The following is a 26,041-nucleotide window of genomic DNA, read 5'->3' on the forward strand; positions in this document are numbered from 1 at the left end:
TTATGACATTCATGCCATGACATGATTGTCATACGTGTCAGTTCTATTTAATAACATGTTTTATGTCGGGATATCCGACATTTATGGAATTACATGCATTTCATGACGTGATTGCCATGATTGGCACGAATGAAATGAGGATGTTGTCGTAGTCATTGCTTTACTTGGATTTGCATCAAAATATGTGCATCGTGACATGCGTGTATGACTTCACAAGAATAACATGAAATGACATTCCCATACGTCTTCTCATTAATGTAAAGTCATGAAATTCAAGGCATCCATGAGACGCGTGTCATTCACGCGATGACATTTATGTCGTGTAATTCATGGCAGATCGTGCACGCATGGTGCGTCATTCATATCCAGATATACAGGGTGTCACAACCATCATGCCACAAGATGAAAAATATATGCAAATGCCACGTAGCTGGACAGAACCGAGTTAATCTTTTCCGCCGCTTGGAAATACTCAGATTATTGTTTGAATTCCGCATAATTACATAATTATTCTTAATTAACTGACCAACTTCTCAAATATTATACTTACATAAGAAGTGCCAATGAGAAAATTGTAGAGCAACATGAAAAACTCCTCATACAGCTTTCTGTTGCTCAATGCGTCCTACATAAAAGTTCTTTTGTGATCGTGAGAGAAGCACGTGAATACACGCAAAGTTCCTGAAGTGGCTGGCAGCGCGGCAATTAGCACGCATTCGCCGGCTGGTTTCACGTTCGGAAAACACTCTTATGTACCGTAAGTCGTGAGGAAATGGATTCTGCCCAATATTCTCGTTATCTAACCATTTTTCACGTAACTTGGCTCATTGAGTAGACTACGCTCTATTGAGTAGGGCATCGCGCTTCGGTGTTGAAGACAGCGGCAAACGTTTGTGTCAAACAAATTCGTTAAATAGCGGCACATGCCTAGTTACCCAATATGGTGTGAAAAAAGGTCTTAGAAAAATGACCCATACCCATTGTCACATACATATTGGCCCGTGCTGGCCCAACGGTTCATTTCAAGCACGGTTTATTACTCACAGCAGTCTGATGCTGTGCCAGTTAGAAGATGGCCTACTCAGTGTCCCAAGTTTGCGTGAAAACAGTCATAAATATGTAAACATACCAGAAAATGCGTGAAGTATTCCAGCAATGATAATCGCATTAAATCGATTATTACAACAGCCGCTCTTAGCATATTTAATGGGTGGAAGAACCACGCAAACTCAGTTTAAACCTCTTGTGTTCGGGTGAAACATGTACGATGCTGGCGTTAGAATTGGCGCTCATCTGTCGTCTCTGTTGGGTGTTTGTTTTCGTAATAACGAGTAGACACGCACAGCAGCAGGTCTTGTGACGATCGCAAGTTCGTGCAGTTGTATTGCATTCGTGGAAATGCGCACAAAAACCCGCGCGTTGAAGAACGAAATGATGACCTGCCTGCTTTACCTTGTACCTCTGTGCGCAGATGTTTGCCTCTTCCATCATTAACGTCTTGTTTAGTTATTCTAATCAATCGGGCTCTTACGATGTTTCTAACAGAGCGCCAGTACTTGTTAGTGCTCTCAAGGAGCGCCAGAGTGTATTAGGTCAACATTTTATGTGTTCTGCTGTCTTGTATCGTGTAAGTATGATCGTGGATGGTTTCTTGAGGAATAAGGTTGGAAACTTATCCCTTTCTCAAACAATACTGCGCTCGTTTCCGAGAACGAAGCTCCCCGCGCGCAATTTTTTGTTTATTGCAGCCAGGTCATGTAATGCAAAGGTGAGATCACTTGCACATCTGAAAGGTCGTACGATGGAAATCGTCTAAGGTGAGCTTGGCCGTTCCCGTCTTGTTGGGGTCAAAGATCTTGAACTCCGCCGCGGCATTGTGTAAGATGACGCACATGCGCACGAAGTCTTCCAACATAATTTTGTTGTCGCCGAGCTGATCGAAGCGGCGAATCATCATGTGGCACAGGCCGAGCGAAACCTGGTAGCCCAGGTTGCCGAAGACCGTCTGCAGATCCGCCTTGTCCAGGCGACCACAGTTGGTGCGATCAACCCTGCGATTGGTGGTTGAATTAAAGTTAAGTCTGCGGTTTTACGAGCCAAACTCATGATTTAATTAAGCAGTACGCGGTAGTGCGGTATTTTTGATTCATTTTGCCCACCAGGGGATCTTTAACGGGCCCCTATGTGCGGGACACGGGCATTTTTGCATTTCGGCGCCATCGAGATGCGGCCGCAGCGGCCGGGATTTCATCCTGGGACCTCGTGCTTAGCAGCGCAACACTATAGCCGCTAAGCCACCCCGGCGGGCGGTGGTACAGGTAATCGTCATACGCTTTCGCGTGGTTAATGCCGACAACTATATGGTGCGAAGCACATGGTTTTTGGCTGGATAGTTACAGTACCCGTAGATTTCAAGAGCGTTATTCTGGAAGCCCGTGCAAAAAAATGTTATTACAAGTGTATTTAAGTCAAGCAAAGCTACGAGATTTTGCTGAAGCAGCGCACTTTCGAAAAAATGTTCACACAAACATAAGTGTTTGTGCAATGCACAGGCCGTTTCATACTTGTGCTCCATGTTTATGGTTCATGTTTTCATCAGTCATCTTAGTGTGAACATCAAATTTTAAAGTTCGCGGCTTCACCGAAATTGTGGATAACCAAATAACCCATCAGGGCCCATTAGGGCAGTTTTGTCATACGATCACACGCGTAGAACAGCACATACGCAATGTGACAGGTACCAATGCCGCAGAACAAATGGACCTCAGAGCGCGCCATCTGATTTTCGTCTCCAAGTTTGTACAGCATTGGGAGAGCGAAGTCGAAATGATGCTCCTAGACTTCTGCGCCTCAGACGAAATGCGCAAGCACACGGACGAAGAAAATGAGACCTCCAGAGAAAACGCGGAGGAGGGCAGACATCAAACGTACACAGAATGGGCGCGAGAACAAAAGATCGCGCTCGACAGATTTACTCAAGAAGTTGTGACAACGATGCAGACGCCTTTCGTCGACGCCAAACTAGCACACATGTGGGAGGCGCGGCACTCGCTCACGCGAAGATGAAGGCGTCAACGACGAAACAAGAAGCTCGTCAAACGCATCGCGCTCCTCAACAAACAGATTGCTGAATACGCAACCAAGCTGTGCCGAGAGAACTGGATGAGTACGTCCGACGGGCTGCAGGGAAAGCTGTCGACGCGCAAGACCTGGTGCCTGCTCAGACACCTAATCGACCCGTTGAGCAGCAAGACCGCTACCAAGCGCAACTTCACCAAAGTTCTGAACGCTTACGATGGCAACGGCCAAAGACTCATTGAAGACCTCAAGGCGATCTACCTCAAGACGGAGAGAGGGCGATTTCCGATACCGGAGGAGTACGGGGGACCGGGAAATCTGGCATTGGATGAGCTGTTCACCATCACGGAGTTATTAACAGCCATAGACGAGAGTAATAAGACGAGCGCACCCGGAACGCACGCCATTACATACAAGCTGCTCAATAACATCATTGATGCGGCGGCACGCGGTCTCCTGGGTCACATCAACAGAACCTGGGAAAGCTCGAAGTTGCCCGCAGAATGGAAACAGGCCGCGGTACGGTTCATACCTAAACCCGGCAAACCTCTGACGATCGAGAACATGCGCCCTATCTCGCTCACGTCCTGTGTGGGCAAGGTCATGGAACGCATGGTTCTCAAAAGACTTCAAGCACACCTGGACGAGACAAATCAGATGCCGGCGACCATGTATGGATTCCGCCAGAACCTGAGCATCCAAGACGTCCTGATCCAATTACACGAACTAGTGATTATTAGTGATTACTGATTAGTGAATTTCAAGCCTTCACTGAAATAACCTCCGACCCGTCCGTCGATGTGAACACAGCCTGGCTTCATTTTAAGAATATGGTTTGCTACTGTGTAACTAACTATGTTCCGTTAAAAAACAAGCGACCGCAAAGAACAAGCCCATGGATAACTGGGGAAGTCATCTACGCAAAACGTCATGCAAAAAGGATACGTAACTCTATTAAAAATCATGGATCATGCCCATCCAAAACTAGCAAACTAGCATGCGCAGTAGCACATTTTCGACAGACAGCCAAAGAAGCTAAGGAACATTATTTGCATGTAACGCTGCCTAACTTTCTGACAAACAGCCCTCAGCGATTCTGGAACCACTTCCGCCCTACTAAAGACACGCTATCGGACTTGTCTCCTGAGGAAAAAACTAACAACGCTAATGCGTACAATAACTATTTTCGCTCGAACTTCACAAAAGATGACGGTAACCTCTCAGACTTGAGTAGCAGTTCAACATCGCGCATCGATCCTTTAATCATATCTGACGCGGGTATCCTTAACATGTTGCTCACCCTTGACCCTAAAAAATCATGCGGACCAGATGACATTCCAAACCATTTTCTAAAGAGGTACGCAGGGTGGTACAGCCGATACTTGGGCCTCATATTTCGAAAATCCCTATTACAATCATCCTTACCCTACGACTGGAAAAATGCGAAAATCATCCCAATACACAAAACAGGAGACACCTCATTGCCCTCTAATTATCGACCAATATCTCTTACTAGCACCGCTTGCAAGATGCTCGAGCATATCATCCTTAAACACCTAACAAACTTTCTTGACACTCACAACTTATTAACGCCACACCAGCACGGATTCCGCCATGGATTGTCAACCGTCACGCAGCTTACGGAAGTTGTGCATGACCTCGCATTTAACATCAATAACTGTAGCCAGACTGATATAATATTATTAGACCTGTCCAAAGCATTTGATCGCGTATGCCACAGTAAATTATTAACAAAATTGCGAGATTTTATTGGGTTTGGGGAAATTTTAGACTGGGTAACAGATTTCTCAACAAAACGGACACAATTCGTACTAGTTCAGCATGTGGAATCTGCGACAGTGCCTGTCACATCAGGCGTCCCCCAAGGATCCGTGTTGGGGCCACTGTTATTTTTAATTTTCATTAACGACATAACCAGAAATATTGACTGTAACATCAAACTGTTTGCTGATGACTGCATCCTCTACCAAACAATTAACACCTAGGAAGGTAATGTTTCGCTCAGCAGCTCACTAGACCAAATAAATGAATGGTGCAAAAAATGGCAAATGACGGTAAACACAACTAAATCAGTTTGCATGACGGTAACAAGAAAAAAACAACCTTACGACTTTCCATACTTTATTAACGGCACAATGCTAACGAAAGTTCACCAGCATAAATACTTAGGCATCACTCTAACTTCTGACCTGAGATGGGACGCGCACATTGCCAACGTGACCTCGAAAGCATTACGCAAGCTATTTTATCTCCGAAGATGTCTCGTCCTTGCACCAACGTCGACTAGGCTTCTCGCGTATACTACTTTCGTTAGACCGGTTTTGGAGTACGCTAACACAGTTTCGTTTCCCCACTCAGTAACTAACATAACGAAACTCGAAAATGCACAGCGAAAAGCGCTGCGGTTTATTCACAAGTATAAGCTTACAGATTCACCCACTAACCTTGCGGCTATATCGGGTTTAGGGACGCTCTCATCAAGGGCGAAGCAAGCACGGCTAAAATTTTTATATAACTTGATTCACAGTTATTATAAGATTGACCTAACAAAATACATATGTTTTTCGCAGTCACGATCATCAAGACATAAACATGCACACGCTTTAACAGAATATTCATGCCATAATGACACATTCGTTTACTCTTATTTCCCCCTCGTGATAAGGGAATGGAATCGTCTCGATCCGTCACTCATTTCTGCAGACTCATTATCTCAGTTCACATCACGGTTAGAATCCACATCTAGTGATCAGTAACGCAGTCTCATTCACATAATATGCTTTGCAATTCTTGTAAGCCATGCTGATTATCGTGAAGGTGTTTAGTGTTATTTTTGTTCCCGGTTGCTGTTTTTTTCATGATGTATTATTTGTATTGCTGCGCATGTCTCCTAGAAATGTGATATCTATATTTGTTACTTTTATGTATTCTTACCTTGTTCCTTTACGTTCCTTGTTTGGCTTATTGACACGCAATTTGTATGTGCACGTTTATTACCATGTCTTCCATTTCTGTATGTCCACCTGCTATGGTCCCTGATGGGACTGGCAGTATTGAAAATAAATAAATAAATAAATAATAAATAAATAAATAAATAAATAAAAGAGCAACAAGGCACGCGCCCTGGGGTATATTGGCTTTGGACCTCAAAGGGGGCTTTGACAACGTGTCCCACGCCAGCGTGCTCGAGAACCTACGCAAGACGGGGTGTGGCCGCAAGACCTACGGCTATGTTAAAGATTTCCTAACAAATAGAACAGCAACTATCCGGATAGGAAATGAACGGTCAGAGCCTGTGGAGCTCGGAGACAGGGGTACCCCACAGGGGTCTGTCCTGTCGCCTCTGCTTTTCAACCTAGCACTTCTGCCTCTGCCCGAACTACTCAATCAGATCGAGGGCGTGGACCACGCGTTCTATGCCGACGATATAACGGTGTGGACGAACCGCCCGAGGTCCGATGCCTGGGCGGAGGAAGCCCTGCAGAGAGCGGCAACGACCGTCCACGAGTACGCCCAGACCTGCGGCCTGAGCTGCGCTCCACAGAAATCGGAGCTGCTCATGGTACAGCCCGGAAGACCAAAGAAAGAGCCGCCGCCGAACATAATCATCGCCATCGACGGCACTGAGATCAAACCAACGCAGCAGATCCGGATACTGGGCCTGCTGTTGCGCAGCGACGGCAAGGCGCACGCAGCCGTCAACAAAATCAAGACCACATCAGAGCAAGTCCTGAGCATGATCCGGAGAGTCACCAACCGGAACAGAGGAATCAAAGAAGAAGACGCACTTCGCTGGTCAGGCATTCGTCGTGTCACGCGTGACGTACTCCGCCCCGTACCTCCAGCTTGCGAAGGTGAACCGCGAGACGCTGAACACGACGATAAGAAAAGCAGTCAAACTCGCCATGGGCATCCCAGTCTACTCGTCAACGCAGAAGCTGCTGGAAATGGGTGCCCACAACACGGTGGAAGAGCTGGTGGAAGCACACCTATCCCACCAGAAAGTAAGGCTGAGCCGGACAGAGCACGGTCGGGCCGTCCTACGCAAGATAGGATGGCAAATTGAACAGCAACCGACAACGGAGCCGCTCCCCACAACGTTGAGAGACATTATTAAGACCAAGCCCCTACCTCGGAACATGCAGCCGGGGAGGAACAACAAGAGACGCTCTGCGCGGGCCAAGGCACTGGCTCGACAGCTGGAAGAGGACCCCGAGGTCCTCTACGCGGATGCCTCGCTTCCCGAGCACGGAACCAGAGCAACGGCGGTCGTCACCACCATCGATAAACTGGTCACAGGCGCGTCGATACGGACGACGAATACAGCCGAAGCAGAAGAAGTGGCCGTGGCCCTCGAGGACCGTTGTCACAGACTCCCAGACCGCCTACGCAAGCTACCGCAGGGGGAACATCTCTCCCGCGGCACTAGCGATCGTCACCAAATTCAAATCACCGGGACAGGCCGTTGAGCTCGTGTGGGTCCCGGCTCACTCGCAAGTGGAAGGCAACGCACTCGCCGACCACTGTGCCCGAGAACTGTCAATCCGGGCCGAGGACGAGCCAGAGCAACCGCACCCCGCGACAAGCTACAAAGAAATCACGCAAATGTACAGAAGCGGCAGATGTAGGCTTCCCCGTGCGCATCCGCAACTCAGCCGAATGCAGCAAACAATCGTGCGACGCACGCAAGCGGGGTCGCTAGCGCATCCCGTGCTCTTGCACAAGATGTTTCCAACAGAGCATGACACTTCATGCCCTTTTTGCAGACGGTCAAAAGGCACTCTAGCACACATCCTTGCAGAGTACACTAAGCTCAAGAACCCCCCACCATCCCTACCCCCCACCCTCCCCAGCCCCAACCCCCCCGAGCGATGGGAGACCTTGTTGTCCAGCCCCGACCTACCGACCCAGCTCGCGCTGGCGGCTAGGGGCCAGGAACTGCTGGACACATATGGGACCTGAGAAGAAGGTTCGACCCCATCTGGTGCCAGCGCGCACCAACCGTCACTACGGGCTCAGTACAAAAGTTGATTCTCTCTCTCTCTCTCAGTTCATGCGGGAGACCCATACATCCAATGGCGTGCATATGTATGGAATTGTGGCTTAATGAAAGGTTAACGCACCTAGGTAGGACCTTTCCCGCAGATACAAAAACGCAACATTGGTTCGTGCGATGTCGGCGTCCCTATAAGAAACATTTATTTTTATGTTCATTGACCTTTGAGCCACATTGATATCCTCGCAAAGAGGCACACGAGGTCTCGTAGTAGCGACGGACCATTATAGGCAGGCAGCCACACTACGTACTTCAATCAGGTTCAGTAAAGTCAAACGGATTGCTGAGTGAACTTGAGCCTCATAAGCGATACAATCTAGCCTCCGAAGTCTCTATCACCATTTGGCAGTGCCGGTGGCGTTATTGGTAGCGCAGTTGGGAATCGTCGCACCTATTAGTCGTGCCTGTATATGTTGACAATTTATATATGCGTCATCGTAAGCTTCGGAGACGTCCATGCTGCCAGCGTTTATTCGAGAGTGTACTACGATGACTATAGCATTCATGTCTCGCATACAATGAGATTAGACGGAGCCCGTATATTTAGCTGCATGAATGGTGAGTGCCAGCAAGGACATATTCCGACACACCTAGCGTGCCTCGCAGTGAAACAAAGCAGTGATAACACGGCGTACGCGATCGCCCACCTCTACTTCAAGAGTCTGCGTACATGTTTATATTGTTACAGGGATGTTGCGAGTATACAAAAACTATATTTACAAAATATATACAGGATGAGTCAGAATAGCTAAGATGGCTGACTGCCAGCAACACGCATCTGCCAGCGTGTCCGATCTTCTTCTTCCTCTCTCATCCTTCCGTAGCAGGACCCCCAGGTGGCGAAGCACCGTATCGGCGCATGGCAGGTGAAGAATTTCGAGCGAAGTATAGCTTCAGCCGCGAAAGGTGCACAACGTCGGCAGGCGTCTGACTTGAGGATGCATCAAAGTGTAGCGGTGAAATCTGGTAATTGACGTCGTTAATTTGACGTAGGACTTCATTAGGCCCTTTGTAGCTAGAGACAAGCTTCTGGGAGAGGCCAACCCGACGATCTGGTGGCCAGAGGAGCACCCAAGCACCTGGTGCGAACTTAACATCGCAATGGCAGCGGTCGTAACTCTCTTTCTGTATATGCTGTGAGGCTAATAAACGAGATTGGGTGACTTGACGTGCCATGCGAGCGCGATCGATGACTTCACGAGCGTACTCAGTTGCAACAGGTGGCACAGAAGGGAGGATGGTGTCAAACGGCAGTGTGGGGTCGCGACCATACACGAGATGAAAGTTTGAATATCCTGCGGTGTCATGTCGGGACGAGTTATACGCGAACGTCACGTAAGCCAGCGTGGCGTCCTAGTCGCCGTGATCGTTGGAGACGTACATCGACAGCATCTCTCTGATTGTTCGGTTGAGACGTTCCGTAAGACCACTCGTTTGTGGGTGGTAGGCAGTGGACAGCTTGTGCTCAATGGCACAAGGGCGGAGGAGGTCGTCGACAACTCGAGACAAGAACGAGCGGCCGCGGTCTGTAACTGTTGAAGTGCACCGTGCTGAAGAATGACGTCGTGCAGGAAAAAATCGGCGACGTCAGTTGCGCAACTAGTCGGCAACACCTTTGTTATCGCGTAGCGTGTCGCGTAATCAGTAGCGACGGCGATCCACCTGTTCCCTCTAGTCGTTGTCGGAATAGGGCCAAGCAGGTCAAGGCCTACGCGAGGTTTCTTCCAGCGTTGACACAATTCCCAAATTGCGACATAACAACGCACAGAGTGGTAGAGACCTGGCCAGAAGAACTGGCGTCGTACGCGGTAGCATGTACGCAAAACTCGAAGGTGTCCTGCCGTCGGTGTATCGTGAAGTTGTTCGAGAACGACGAATCGCAGAGAACGAGGAAGGACAAGCAGCAACACAGAGCCGTCAGGGTTCATATTGCAGCGGTAGATGATGCCGTCATGCAGCACGAACATGCGGCACGTGAGGTCGGTGCTGCCAAATTGCACTCCGGCGTTGATGGACTGTCAGGATGCGTCGCGTTGTTGTTCAGCGCGCATGTTGGTCATGTCAGTCAAAGTCATCACGCAGGTCACAGGATCGGGAGGATCCACGGGGTGACGCGAGAGGCAGCCAGCGTCCTTGTGGAGGCGTCCAGTCTTGTAATTGACACTAAATGAAACTTGCTGGAGCCGCAAAGCCCAGTGACCAAGCCGTCCAGTCAGGTCCCGGAGGCAAGACAGCCAGCAGAGTGCGTGGTGGTCTGTGACGACCGGAAACGTGCGACCACACAAATATGGCCGGAACTTCGCGACAGCCCAAACTAAAGCCAAGTACTCTAACTCGGTGATGGAGTAATTTCTCTCGGCAGGTGACAGCAGGCGGCTGGCGTAAGCTATGACGCACTCGGTACCTTTGTGGTGTTGGGCGAGAACAGCGCCGATGCCATAGCCGTTTGGGTCAATGGGGACTTCGGTCGGTGCAGACGGATCAAAGTGGGCAAGTATGGGAAGGGTGGTGCGAAACCCGATGATACCGGCGAATGCGGAAGCCTGCTCCGCGCCCCACGAGAATGGCGTGTTCTTCTTTTGAAGATCTGTCAAAGGCCGATAAGGTGTCCTGTCAAAGGCCGAGCAACGTCGGCGAAGGCTTTACGAAACGGCGAAAGTAAGAACACAGCCAGACGAAGCAGCGCACGTCAGAGGCAGAACGTGGCACAGGGAAACTGCGTATGGCGCGAAATTTTTCCGGATCTGGTCGGACACCGGATGCGTCAACGAGGTGTCCAAACACGGTGATCTGACGGCGCCCGAATTTACACTTCCTGGAGTTCAGTTGAAGGCCGCCTTCACGGAAGACCGCATGAATTGCAGCGACTCGGGTAAGGTAGCTGTCGAACGTGGGAGAAAAACACTAACGTCGTCAAGGTAACAAATACAGGTAGTCCATTTGTGGCCCCGCAGAAGAGAGTCCATCAAACGTTCAAATGTCGCAGGAGCATTGCATAGGCCAAAAGGCATGGCCTTGCATTGATTTAAGCCATCCGGCATGATGAAGGCCTTCTTCTCGTGGTCCATTTCGTCAACAGAAATCTGCCAGTAGCCGGATCGAAGATGGATGGACGAGAAGTATTTAGATCCGTGCAAGCAGTCCAAGGTGTGATCGATGTGTGGTAGTGGGTAGACGTATTTTCGCGTGCTCTTGCTAAAGTGGCAATAATCGACGCAAAACGCTAGGTACCATCTTTCTTTTTCACAAGGACGACAGCCGAAGCCCAAGGGCTGGCTGATGGCTCGATGACCCCTTTGCTGAGCATTTTGTCCACTTCTAATTGGATGACTCGACGTCCAGCATGCGATACACAATAGGGACGCCGACGAATAGAATTCGTATCTCCAGTGTTTATGCGGTGGTGAACAACAGATGTTTGGCCTAATGACATGTCGCAGAAATCAAAGATGTCAATGTACGATTCAAGCAGGAGTCGTATGTCCGTGGCCTGTGCAGAGGTGAGGCCAGGTGCAATCATTTTCGCGAAGTCATCCGTTAGGAAACCAGAGCTGTCAGCTGCAATTGGGCGCCAATAAGGCACTCTCGGCATTCAGACTCCCAATGTCTAATTCGCAACCACTAGAAACGCTGGCCAAGAAAATGCCAGCCGGAAGCACTTGAGGGCACAGGCTGAAATTAACAAGCGGTAGAACGACGTCGTTATTTGTAACCGTGACCAACTTATGCGGAACAGCAACGTTCCGATTCAAAAGCACGTCGATGATGAGGTGAAGCACATATTCACCGTCAGGAACCGGTGGCTGGGCGGTCAAAGTGACGTAAGTAACTGCCTCGGGTGACAGACGCACATCTTGAAGCGAACACAAACGTGGTGGTGTGCTACTCGGAGCATCGGCGAGTTGAGGCAGTTCTAATTCAAGAACGCCGGTCACGCACTCGATAAGAGCAGAATGGGTGGATAAAAAGTCCAATCCAAGGATAACGTCGTGAGGGTAGTTGTCGATCACAGCAAAGAGAACAGAAGTCGGGCGGCCAGCTATAATTAAACGCGCAGTACACATTCCAAGAACCAGCAAGCCGCCGTCGGCCACACGAAGCACTCGAGCAGCTGCTGGCGTGAGGACCTTCTTTAAACGTCTACGTAGGATAGCACTTATCACAGACACATGAATTCCAGTGTCAACGAGTGCTTGGACAGGTACGCCGTCTATTTTGACGTCAATTACAAGAATTTGCACGTCTCGGATCTTCTTTTTCTTCCTCTCTCTTCTCTCATCCTTCCGTAACAATATATTAAACACCTAACTTTTGCCTCTTCATTCATAGTGGGCCTGTGTCATGAGTATATTTACGTTCGCGCTAAAAGAGTTAGAAACCTAGAAAGAAAACAAACTATGAAAACAGTGAAGGCCTAGGGAATAATTGGTGTGTTTAAGTGCAATGTGGAAATAATCAGAAAACTGTAAACGAATGGGGACAAGCGCAACTTTCTGCAGGAGGGAAGCCGAACTCGATTCTCGCGGATCCCCCGGCTTTGCTGTGTTTCTTCTGTAGGGCTGTAACTTCCCAAAAATCAGGCTGTTCCAATCACCTCATTCTTCTTACTCATGCTGAATTTAAATATGTAGTTACGGAAGCTGTTTACTGAAATATGAAGCTATTAACATAACTTCCAGTGTCAAGTATTGGCATCATGTATGCATGTTAATGCAAAATTTATTGTACAAGTGGTTGTACTGCGCGAATGGTGCAATTGTTCGCTCTGGCGTCTGTGGGCTAAAAATACGTTTTCTTATACTACATTTGTTATATGTAAGAGTCTGTTCTGTTAACTACAGTATCAGTCAATTTGTAAAAAGATGTCTGTACGAGAGCCGCTAAATGAGCCGGAGTAATTGTCTATGCCTATTAATATACAACCTGGCTATGTTCCCCTATAGTGAGAAAAATAAGAACCCATTGATATACGAAAAGTTCATACACCGTGGGAATGGAGGTCATGAGAAGCGCTTGGCGGGTGGTTGGCTATCCATCACCATTTCTTTTTTTTTCAGAGTGCTGTCAGATGAGCCGACGTGTTAGTGTGGGGCGAGTGAATGTGTATGTGACGCGACCAAGTGTGTGACGATATCATCAATACTGCAGCGAGATGATACTGTGAGGGCAACAGCGATGGTATGATGGACGGGGTTTCGTGCTCTGCAGAAGAAACCTTTACAACCGGTTCCATTTAGAGATTGATTTTCTACTTCTTTTGAAAATGCCAGCGTCTTTCTGTGGCCCAAGAAATTGACAGCCTTCTGGCTCCTCTGTCTCTTCTGAAGATGCGGTAGCCACTCTTGCATTTTAGGGCAGTATTCTCGAGCGGATCCTTTTCGAAAATACTTTCGCGAGATTTCATGAGACTAGCGCCAGAGTAGCGCCAGTTGACACAGTGCTGGAACGGCGTGGCCGGTAGACGCCGAACGCATCCGGCGCTAGTCTCGCGAAATCTCGCGAAACTGAGAGTATTTTCAAAAATTACTGTCCGAAAATACCACCCCTGGCTCGAAACATGAATGCTCAGGTTGAAATGCAAGCAAAAAATGGCTGTGGCTTAGGTAAGGTTAAGCCCAGGATGCGAAGCATACTAGCCTTTATTTTAGTTGTTGAACCACTGTTTAGCCTGGTGAACTGCTGTTGCTTGGCTATATTTGGTTCGGGTAGACGAAGAAACAACTCATGCGTTACTCTGCTTCGCCTTCAAGAGTGGAACGCGACAGCGTTCCCGTCGACCCGCCATTACAATGGGCTACGGCGCAGCGACTACGCGCCCCGCATTGGACGCGATGAGCGTCGAGCAACGCAGCGTTCGGCGCGGCAACGAAATGTGCGCCTGAGCAAGCGACGCACGCCTGAGCGTTAGAAACAGCTCGTTTCCAAGGCAACACCGCATTCACTAGAGGCGCTTTTGTACCGCTTTGAAGCATCGTACTCGTGGCTCAGTGGTAGCGTCTCCGTCTCACACTCCGGAGACCCTGGTTCGATTCCCACCCAGCCCATCTTGCAAGAGTCGAGCCAAAGCCACATCTCCTCTGTCGTGACGTCACGGTGTCACGTGGTATTGAAGGCGACACCGCCGCGCCTGAGGAGCTGGGTTGAGCTCTCGTAATATGCTTCGCATAAAAACAGGGCCCGTAGAAAGTTGGCGACGCAATGTCAAAAGCTGCGGCTGTTTCCGACACATGTATGCATGTGAAGACAAATGTTCGCGTGGCTATGACGGCTGCTGGAAGCGTTTTGTAGTATATGCTGCCGCTCTGTTCAGTAGCATGTGCCGTTTTTTTACATATTGGACACATGCGCTTAGCGGAAACGCCTGGGGAACGCTGATTCACTGGGCAGCTTTCGTACGCATGACTGCGCGCGGCACTTGAGCGCGTGTGTGTAATAAAGCTCCCTATGACACATGCAGGCACAACGCTCCCACTGCGAGCGGTAAACTGTCGTCGGACACTGGCGTCAGAACTGTCGTCGGACACTGGTAAACTGGCGTTGGACACCACGGGCGACAGGTCGTTCACCTGACCTCCTACCAGGCCGGACACCATGGGCGACAGGTCGTTCCCCCTACCTTCTACCAGGCCGGACACCACGGGCGACACGTCGTTCCCCCTACCTTCTACTAGGCCGGACACCACGGGCGACAGGTCGTTCACCCGACCTTCTCCCAGGATTCGTCGAAAAGAGGGCTGACTTCTCCTGCGACGGCCAACGTCGGTCAGCTTGCGCACAAAGGGCCTTCTCCCAGGATCCGCCGAAAAGAGGATTGACTTCTCCTTCCAGTGCTCGGTAATGCAGGAGGAGGGGACCTCTTTCTGTGCCTGTCACGTGACATCGACGGAAGCAAGATCCCACCCACACTTGTAGAGAGCCTATTTAAGGGGCTCCGAAATGTACTTTGAGATACTTCGTGCTTTTCTTATTTTCTTTCAACTACCTTTGAATAAACCGTGCAAGTTTCGCACTAGCAGATCGTCTCGCCCTTGCTCGGTCGCCATGGTCTACCGGATGCCTGCAGCCCGCCGACAACGCCACGCTATCCAATAAGTAATGTCGGTCGAGCTTCGATAGGCAGGCGCCGCTACTTCTCGGCAGCAGTAGGGTACGCTACCCTGGAGTACGCAACAAACTGGTTGCTAGCGGTGGGATTGCCTCCAAACGCAACAGTGTGTCCGAAGCGGAGCCTATCATCGTATTCAAAAATTAGTCTTAAATTCACGTCCATGCTTCACATGATTTAAACGACGCCTGCAGTGAACGCGCCGAAGGAAACAAAATGGGAGTCTAGGCCACGTCCGCGCAAGTCAAGCATGGGCTTCAAGTTCAGGTGCATTTCTGGAACCGAGGTTTAGGCGACGCTGGGCTAAAGCAGCATTTTAACTCGGCGCAGTTGTCGTGACTTCACTCTAATTCGTTCGTCGCTGTTATGCGCCAACTTGTGTCCTTGCTCGTTACCGCCGTAACGACTGCAACGACGAGTACATTGCTCGCAGAGTCGCCTGTTCCTCGTAGCAAATTTCATCACTGTGGACTCTTAGTTATGTTGGCCTGAAAATAGTTTTTTTTGCAAAGCAAACAGAGCTCAACCATTAATAACGTGATACTTGCGGTAAGCACCTTATATCATGGCACGCATATCATCTGCAAGAGGTCCTGCATGTTGCAACCTTACGGTTTCGAAGCATGCTAATACAAAAGTAGTCCACCAGCCCTTCCCCGTCCTTGCCCCTTGAAATATAAGATGAACCCGGGCTGCGACCAAAAGGCAATTTATTTCGATTTAAAAAAAAACAAAGCAACTAGTTCCCTTCAAAATAATCTGCGTCTGAGTCAATGCACTTGTTCGACATTTTCACCCACTGTTCCAAGCAATTGCGGACTTCAAGCTTAATGCCGGCGAGTGGCCCCTGCGAAGCTGTCTACCTCGTGCAGAGTGGCAAATGCCCGTCTTTATTGAATTTTATTCTTTTAAAATAAATAGTGATGTGGAAATATTGTAAATTTCAACTACGATTTATTTATTTTGCTGTTAAAGTCGAATTCTTTTCGAGAACTCACTATTAGAAGTTGTGAATTATTAGAAATGTAGCGAGAGCCTGACGTCAAACACAGAGAAAAAAGCAATGAAGCTAAGTTTACATGCTACAGTTGACTCATAGCACCACAGTCGATTGTACCACTTTGGTTGCGCTTCCTTGGTACCATCTCGCGTAATAAACTAGAGTAAAAAACTTACGAGGTAGCATATTGTGTACTGTGGTCAGGATTGACCAGCCATACAACCACTATCGATTACGCATGCTACTTAATCGACACAGCTTTTATTACACAGCATCCAGGTTAGGCCAGTTTAATATTATGCTTTCTCGGAGAGAATACTGTCTGTACTGAACCGGGCCCACTATACTAAGGGGGACACAGGGAACGCCAGACGCCGGAGAGATAGAGGAACGCGAGCTTCGCCCTAAAATTCTATGACGACGTCCTCAGAGGCGCGAGAAGTTGGGGCCTCCTTACTGAAATTTACCCTGCAATATTATTTCTGGGTGCCACAGCTATAAGAGCGGAGGATTGTGTCTGCGTACTTCACTCACTTCTTGAAGCCATTGACCCACTCTGTGATGTACGACCAGAGGGTGCAGAACTGGTCGAAGTTAATCTTGTTGTTGAACTCGCGGTCGAAAATTTTCACCATGAGCAGCACGAGCTCCTCGGAGAACGGCTTCCAGGTGCCGCTGGCGAGCGCCCGCTGCAACTCGGACACGTTGATGAAGCCCGTGCGGTCGCGGTCCATCGACTCGAACACCGACGTCAGGAAGGCTTTGTCTCGGATAGGCGCCTGCGCGCTGGGTTTGCTAGCCATGGCCACGCCACCACCGGGCCGGTGTTCCTGCGGTGCTGAGTGCGCACATACGAGAAACAAAACTGAACATACTGACTCCTGCTCTCGTGGAGCCTTTGCTGTAGGCCTACTGGGTGCCTGGTCGTTTGCAACAAAAGGGTAGCCCTTTCTTGTCCCGTTACAGTAAACTCTACGTATAATTTGCATGCCTTCGTTGGGCTCAAAGCACGGGCAAAGAGAAACCATCATGCGTAGCGCATCTTCCGACGCTTTACCGGCGCCATGTCGCACGGCGTTGAAGCATGCTCTTCACACTGCGTGACGATCGCGCTGTGTTGCAAGCTAAACTGTAGCGCGTGCAGTTCTCGGCGAAAACGTAAACACCACGTAGTAGTGTTGAGCAATACGCAACGAGATAGTGAATCTCCTAACCCACTGACTAACGGATTGCTTTTAGATGTGTGTGACGCGAACATGTTTTTACGTATTTAGGAATGTGCTGGGTGATGCACATTAGAGGCGTTATGACACTTGCCGATTCCGGCGTGTTAACCACGAAGTTGAACTCCCGTTGTATTAAAGCGAGGGGCAGTGCTTAAGAAATATCGAAGTCTCTATGAGCGCTTTATACGTCATTCACAATATAGGAAGTGCACACTGCGTTTCCAAGCATCAAGCTCGAAATATCAAGCGGCATATGAGGAAATCTACAAGCTATAAAAATAACGTAACCTTATTGAATTTATGTGTTAAACGCTTTCGGAAAAGCCAATATAACTATCTTTTTTCAGCGTCTTCACTGTGACTGTGTCTGTCAGCGACGGATTTAACGAAAGTAAGTGCGTTCGAAGAAAAAAACAGCTTTCTCCCCAACATAAATGAAGGCTTGCTTTGAAACTTCAACCTACGTATCTGTGCCAGCTATCATTCCTACTAACGGAAGTACTATAGTCAACAAACATGAAAGGGCATGAAGAGTGCAGGAGGAAATTCACGTTACGTGGTCTGTTCCGCAACGGTCAGTTGCAGAGCTTCTCAGTTGAGGGCTCGTTACGATCGGGCTGTAGCGACGCCTAACCGAACCGCTCGCGTTATTCCGTGTTATATTAGAATCATATCGTAGTCAGACACGCTGGGATAGTTCTCGCGCACCACTCCCTTTAAATGTTGTTTCAGGCTAGCGTTCCTGCACACAGTCACATCTGCACAATGCTTTTTTAGGTGAAGTATGCTCGCTGACATATTTCTGTTATTTATTCTTCTGCAAGAACGCCATGAAGCTGCGTACTAAACAAGTTCATTCCTGTTAACGCAGCATTATGTACCCGGGAATACCAGCGAAAAGCGAAGCGACCACTCGCGTAACGAGTGGTCGCTTTATGATCTTTATGGTAGCTGTCGCGCTCCTGTTGCTCTGGCGAGTAACAGGACCAAAGTGGCTCCTTTTTTCTCCTCTCCCTGTTTCTCTCTCTCTCTCTGTAGACTTTCGGACCTGTGAGAATTAGATAGGACACGCCCATTCGTGTCCAAGTTGTATTGTTGCTGCTCGCACCATCGCGATTCTTATTCAGGCGCTATAGACATGAGTAGCGGAGCGAGGAATGCAACATCACCTCGAAACAAAAGTTCACTAACGCTTGCAAGCAAGTTCGTTAGTGAGCTTTGAAAGATGCATCCGCCCACAGGCTAGTAAATTGAACTGATATCCCCGTTGTTGTTAGCGCAATATGCTGAAGCGAACAGCTCTCGCGAGACCGATCTTACATTGCAGTGCTGTTCACCGCTCAGTAACTGTACATATATATAAGCATATATACACGTTTGACACACTTGATATGAAGCAGGTGCATTTGATGGTTATTCGGTGATGCAGGTACAATGATGGAGTGTAATTATTCCATCACTTCGTAGGGGTTTACAAATACGTAATCGTAGCTACGTATGGATGTGCGACATCTATTGTAAACAAACTTCTCGCGCAGCATTTTTTGTAGTAGTAGTCATGCTGCTCTTGACAGGCAGACACTTTGTGACTAAAGCCAAACACTCGGCATGTTAGGTGCCGCCTGCTACACGCGTTGTCAACTCACCGGTTCACGTTGTCGTGGCGTGCATGGACCCAGCAACCCAGAAGCAGCAAGCTTCTCTACGCGGCGGGGACTTGGTTCTTCCTCTTCTTCTTCTCCCCCATGCCGTGCAGCACATACTCAGATCGGCAAGATTGTCTAGGCCTGTAGGAACCGCCACAGGAGCGACGCCATTGAAGGGACACGTAGTAATTAGAAGGGCATTTGCCTAAACTTGTTCAGCCAGCTTGTGTTCATCGGTCACCTGCTGAGCTGGCCGATCTATAGCCGCTGCGCTTGTGCGTAGGCTCCCTGTTTGATGACGTGCGTGGCGGCGGTGATGATACTGCTCCGAATTTCGTGTGTGTGCAAATCAGATTTGTACGTAACGAATGAAATGTAAGTAATTAGTAGTAATCAATTAAGATTTTTTGCTAGTTTTATAATTTCACGATTACCTTGTTTAGTCTGTAACCCTCTATGTAATTCAATTATTTTTTTCAAGTACATGTAACATTTACTTGACGAAACAAGCTAAAACAAGCGACGCATCTTGAGAACTTAACTTTGACGCGAACTACAGTGTCCAAAGAGATTAAAACATGTGCACATACGCAACCTCCTTCCCACAGTCAGCGTCCTGCGTGTACACCTCGATCCCTTGAACATGGCAGGCTAGCAGGTTTCTACACCTCTTTTGGAAGTGCGACCCCTGAGCTTTCCTATGATAATAAATTTGGCTCTCTATCTCTCTCCTGGCAGTATTTTTATGTCGCCTTCATAGGCGGTAACAGCTGCTGTTCAGTTTTTGTTTCTTCGCTTAGTACGATCAATGGTATCGACATAGGATTTGGACCATTAAATGCATATTTCTCAATATGTTTATTATACAGGCCATTCCATGCGATCTGTACCGACGTTGAGACTCGACCATCTGCGATTTCCTTCTAAATGCTTCACGCGCTTGCATACAACACGAAAATTTGTTCTACGGCATATTTATCCCTCAAAACTGTTCTTCAGCTGCTCATGCTGCAAGGCACGAAAGTATGCGCCACGAAAGACGCTGCAAGAAACTGCGTTCCAGTTTTAAAAAATTAACACTTAGATTTCTGCGGAGACTAAAGAGAGTGCTTAAACCATAAAACTGCATTCGTCAATTATTAACCAATCCTCTTCTTTATATGGGCCATTAAATATGGAAAATATTGTACCCTAGGCGAAAACACAACGTAATACATGTTAAGCGCTACGACTTGTAATTAATGTCAAACATGGCTTTAAGCTGATATAATGTGGAGTCGTGCGCACAGGCAACAATAAACAAAAAGAAAACCATTTTTAGCCAATGTTTAGCCGACATTCGAACGCTTATGCGTTCCTAGTAAAAATATGTTGAACAGCACTCATGATGGCACCTTGCATTGTTTTTAAGCTGAGAAAAGTTTATCAGTTTACGTTTTGTATTAAGCGAGAATATTTCTTTCTTTAATACGTCTCCTACCACTTTCAAAATTGGCATTTGTTTCGTCTTCGCCGCATACCCTATTGGGGGGGGGAGTAGGGGGCGTTCAGGTGCCATTGAAGGGTGCAAAAAGGAAGGCCGTGCTCGTTCTAAGTTGATTTATTCATCGCTTGATGAGTAACTAACAGTCACTTAATCATCCTTACGAGATTTGAATGCGAAAGCATAATCAATTCTCTAAATTATCACCCTAAATTAAAGCTATACCTTAATGCACCTTGCTATAATGTGTACCAACCTTAATCTACCGTAATCCACCTTGGTCCAATTTATTCTGCCGTTATCCAACACAAAACATCTTCAATCCACTTTTTTCCGCCTTTATGAACTTTAATCCACCCTAATCCAGCTTTGGGAGTGCGCCAGGTCGGGTTTTCTTACAGAGAACGCTGTATATGTCAAACCTTCCGTAGTTTTTTCGGCGTTCGGCAACAGAAACGGACTTGGAGATTTCTGACAAACCCATAACGGTGCAGTGCGGCGGCGCAGATGTCAAAATTCGGAACAGATTATAATGCTCCCCGTGAACAATAGCGTGACGTCAAGGTTATCGCAGTATATAAGCAGGAGAGGTATAGGCCCTAAAAGAGGCCGCGTTACGGATGGGGTGTACACGTATAGTTCGTACAACCGCAGAACAACATGCGTACCAGGAGCGTCGGAGGGAACAGCGACGAGAATATAAACGCCACCGGCGCGGAACGACCACCGACGATGCAACTTCCCGGGGTGCTGTGCTGCGCTTTTTGCGATCTACCGGCCTTCCTGAATGTCTTTAACCGGAAAGCCTCTTGTGCGTGTGTGCCTCCGTGTGTGCGTGTTTTTTTTTTAAGGTTTTCCTCTCTGTCCTCTTTGTAACCCCGCTCTCCCATCCCCAGTGTAGGGTAGCAAACCGCAGATTGATGTCTGGTTAACCTCGCTCCCTTTCCTCTTTACACACACACACACACACACACACACACACACACACACACACACACACACATATATATATATATATATATATATATATATATATATATATAGATATATATATATATATATATATATCCCGCGATGCGGAACGACAACGACAATCGTGATCCCGGCTAATTTCGCACGAGCAACGAAGCCAGACTCGCAACGCCAATCCTGACAACCATTCCACTCTGTGAAGGTGGAATAGCAGGGAAAGCACTTTGCGTTTCGTTTGAGAGCTTTGACTGTCGTCAGCTTTCACTGGCATTCCATCTTTACAGAGTGGAATGGGTGTCATATTTTCGGGCTTGGGTCACGGTGTGCGTCCCACGCCGTGGCTGGTCACGTGAGGATTCGCAGTGCAAACTACAGCAAGTACAGCGCCGGGAACGTGACGTCATCACTTTGTCACGTGGGTTTTCTTGCTATCGGATGACAACGCCGGATGCACGCCGTATTTTTTTCGTTTCAGGGGAATGTAAGGCTTTCGGCTTAAATTTTCTTCACCTGTATATGCGAGCAGTCATGCAGAACTATACAATATCCTGTCTTTACACGCCACCAGGCGCATCGACACCCACGTGTTTTCTATACGACTATCTGCACTAAAATGTCAAGTTTGTGAAAGGCGCTGTAGATAACAGCAGAAAAGACCCCTTTAAGATAAGTAATTTGAAGAGTCGGCGCGATCTGCTTTGAACATTCCTGCTGAGTGACGTTATGCACTAATGGCGTCGCGTTGCGTCATGTTTAAGTGCGCTTAACCTAGAGCAGTCATCTAAAGGAAAGAAAAAACTACGGAAAGGAAATAAATTGAAATATCTCGTGGTTCACGGGAAGCAGTGAGGCGAAATTAATTGCCGTTGTATTCATTTGTTTTGTGAATGGCACGCAACATATATAGTGCCATATAATCAGGGCGTGGTTTTGGCACATATAAGTATAAAATTAAAAAAAAAATGTTATCTATAGATGACAGCGAGTACAGCGCGGAGCGAAGCAACTCGGGCAACGCTCTCCACGCTGAAGGTATCGTATAAAAAAGAGATTTCAGCTACAGAAGAAGGCCATCAACACCTATCAGAAAGAAAAGCGAATACATTGTGTTTTATTTTTGGGCAACTCTTGTATTCTATAGTGCTGCTGTATGACAGACATGGACGTCATCTTTTTTTTTACGTTTCCGAAATTTTGCCTACTCCTTTTCGCTTGCATTCGCACACGAAAATTCGGCCTTTTGTTCGCAAAACCAAACTTTCCAGACGAACTTTCACTCACATTTTTACTGTGTCCATTTTCGCATTAAGGTTACAAATTACATTAGCTGAATACCTAACTGAAAATTTTCTTCTTGGATAGAAAGTGTGGTATAACTGCTTATACGGTTTTACATCACTGCGGTTGCATTCAATACAGAGAATATCAGTTATAGAGCATCAATCTAGCAAACAGACAGTGCGCATATAGAGATGTGACTGTCCAGGAATGACGAGTCAGCTCATTTGATTATTCGAACACAAATAGAATAACAATTTATTCGTAATAGCGCACTAGTAGACATCACCTGTGAAATAAAACGCAATAGCTAGATGAGACCCTGCATTTCCATCAGTGATCCTCCCCGGTTTATGGATCGCAGTGGCCACAGCGAGAAGACTGTTTTCATCGGTGCCATTGATCCGCCCCCCGCTTCTTATGGAGGAAGGAAAGCGTAGGAGAGGTCGCGGCTAAGCAGCGACCAGGCGCGAAGCGCACGGGTGGAGGCTCACGTAATCACCCTTTTCCTGGCGATTCCGTGGCCGCTGCCATGTTTGATCGTGTGGTAACATGTCCATTGGTCACTTCTGCTGCCTCCGTGTTTACAATGCATGCGCATGACGCCGGCACGGCGCAGAAAACCTCCGTCTCGACGTATATCGTAGACGGTGATTGTGTGGACGACACGAAGTTTGGCCACTGCTTTAGAGGACGTGCAAGTGCTTTCAGAGCTCATTACGCCTTGTAGAAACGGCGCGAGCAGCGTATACCGTGCTCGTACTAAAAGCGCGGTTTGAAATGTATTCCAATCTGTCTAAACTTTCCGATTATGAATTAAAACAGTACGAGTGTGTTTATACTGCCTTTTTTATTTGGAAAACATTTTGAAGCAAAGGTTTGGCATGTTTGTGACTCAGTAAAATACCTCGGCGCGTTCACTATCCGATTGTTTAATTTCAGCCTAATTGCTGGCAGGTGCACTTAGTTGCGATAGATTTGTTCTTGTTGCGCGCAAGGCTTGGAGCGTAAACGTTCTGTGCTTTGTGATAGCTTGTAGGAAAGACGGATTGTCGCTAGTCACTTGGTTATTCTGTCGAGCGTCACGAAATATACAGCTTCGAACATTCATTTGTTGTCGGTGTAGTCGCCGTCACCCATGCTTCGACGTATTTCAACTGTGCGCCCATTCACTGATTCTTGATACGTGGGCGGTAGAGCGAGCGTAGGTTGGCGTGTGAATAGGGGTGGATGTGTCTAAATAGTTTCCCAGACACTATTTAGAATATGAGTAAATGTGGTTACTTCCTTTTGATACGAGCGGTACTCACTCTTATTTGCCGAAGTTCCGGGCTTTATGTCCTTTGCTTGGATATTAGCGATACAGCGCTGGCTCCCAGATGAGTGATGTTTTTTTTTTCCTCGAGGTTCATCCTTGGAACGCATGGCGTAGGGCCGGCAACGCAGGCAGTCCTTATGTAGCAGTGGCCACACAGACTGACTCCATTCTTTAACACGCGAGTCAGTGCTTTGTAGCCACCTACCGAATACGCCTTGCCTCCATCGTTGCGTATTTTGCAGCATGAGTTGAGCACAGTGTGTTTGTGAACACGCAGTTGCATTTCCGACAGCTGGTCAAACAGTAGCAGGGCGAAAGCAGTAATAGTTTCGTATTCGTGCGCTTTCGCGGAAGCAACGTGTGGCGCGTCCCCGAAAGCTTCATCTCGTTCCTCTAGAGCAAACATCAGTTCGAAAAGGTCCAATATGCCGATTTAGCGGCCCCAGACCAACGATTAATGACACGCACTGGTCCCGTCGCCGACGGCCATGCCACTGGCGAGGCGCTAAAGCCGTACTGCGAAGCGGCAAACCTTGTTAAGTGCGCCCCAGTGACCCGGGCCAACCACTGACGACAAAAAGTTGAAGCTACTCCATTGGCTACTATGATCCCGTTTGGAGGGAGGTTAAGGCAGCCGAAGAAGCAAAGCCAGCTAAGCGCGTCGTCTTCCTTAGTATTTACGCAAAGACATATTTTGAGGCGTAAGTGAGACAAGATTGCCCAGAAAAAAAGGCCCCGCATTCCCCTGTCTGGGGATTTTTGGGGCCGGGAAATCGGGGAAAAAGAAGCTCTCGTCGCATAAGTGCACGCCGCAGACTGCTACCGCCACCTCTGAAACAATTGCGAAACGAGCGCCGCATGCACCTGGCGTCCGAGATTTCGCCCGTTCGTTGGCAGAATCTCCGAGGCCTCAACATACTTGTCCATTCCAAGCATAACTGTCGTCAAAGGGTTTCGGAGGTGCCAGCGTGTAGAGGGTGATAGACCTTTACGTCGACTGGGGTCGGTAGCTGCTGGCGTCACCTAAAGTCCCTTGATAATTTGAAAGTACCGCCACTCTTTGAACTCTGCCGCCGCCGCGCGACCTCCTCGCCTCCTTCTCGCCCCTTGCGTGCCCCCCCCCGCGGCAACCAGTTTTGCCCCCGTTTTTCAGCGCGACGATTGGCCTCCCTGCGGTTGCCCTTGGAAATGCGCGGATCTTGAGTTTTGCTTGTGTTTTTCTTTTTCGTTCGCGCCATTTTCCTCCTGAGCACGACTGCCTCGGTGCTTTAGCTCGGCGAAGCGAACGTTGTGCGCAGTGTTTCTGGTATATGTGCTAGCGTTATGCCGGGCTGTTGCGCATATAACTGCAGCAAGAAGCCTGAAGATGGTTATGCCGTTTTCATGATACCACAGCGAAAGCGTAACGGCTTGCGTAGGAAGCAGTGGCTGCATGACGTTGGCCGAAGCAACTTTGTTCTGACAAAGAACAGCGTTGTTTGCGAGCTGAGGAGTCTTTCTTATAGCTCGTAGCAAAGCATCCCGTAATGCTGCATTTTTTTTTCATTCTTCCGACCTGCTCACCAGCGTTTTTATTGCGGTTGTCCTCAGTATGCTTAATATTCTGGGGCGGCTCCATCACTTCGCACGTCGCTAACTGTTGTTATTCAGTCCGAAGCGCAGTATTATTGATTCTGCTTTGCGCCCTGAAAAAATTAGTGGCGAGTATCCCCGTAGTATAGCAGGTGATGAGCGTGAACTAGTCAAAATTTAGCTTTTTTTAAGTTTTAAGGCGAAAGCATTTAGATCTTTATGTTTCAAGGTCGCGTTCTAAACTAGAAGTATCACGTGACCCAAGGAAGGCCAGAGGGGACCCAAA

The 26,041-nt window shown here is 48.1% G+C and overlaps 1 protein-coding gene across 1 annotated transcript; it reads right to left on the reverse strand.

The window, feature by feature from the left end:
* Positions 1 to 1,702: 1,702 nt before the first annotated feature.
* On the reverse strand, positions 1,703 to 19,430 carry LOC139059280 (programmed cell death protein 6-like). Its single transcript, XM_070537478.1, has 3 exons — positions 19,133 to 19,430; positions 16,795 to 17,098; positions 1,703 to 2,051 (listed from the first exon to the last, which is right to left on the reverse strand). The coding sequence occupies exons 2-3, from the start codon at positions 17,061 to 17,063 to the stop codon at positions 1,775 to 1,777; spliced, it is 546 nt and encodes a 181-aa protein (XP_070393579.1). The 5' UTR covers positions 17,064 to 17,098; positions 19,133 to 19,430; the 3' UTR covers positions 1,703 to 1,774.
* Between the last annotated feature and the right edge of the window lie 6,611 nt (positions 19,431 to 26,041).

The sequence above is a fragment of the Dermacentor albipictus genome, chromosome 1, assembly GCF_038994185.2.
Source record: "Dermacentor albipictus isolate Rhodes 1998 colony chromosome 1, USDA_Dalb.pri_finalv2, whole genome shotgun sequence".
Classification (NCBI taxonomy): domain Eukaryota; kingdom Metazoa; phylum Arthropoda; class Arachnida; order Ixodida; family Ixodidae; genus Dermacentor; species Dermacentor albipictus.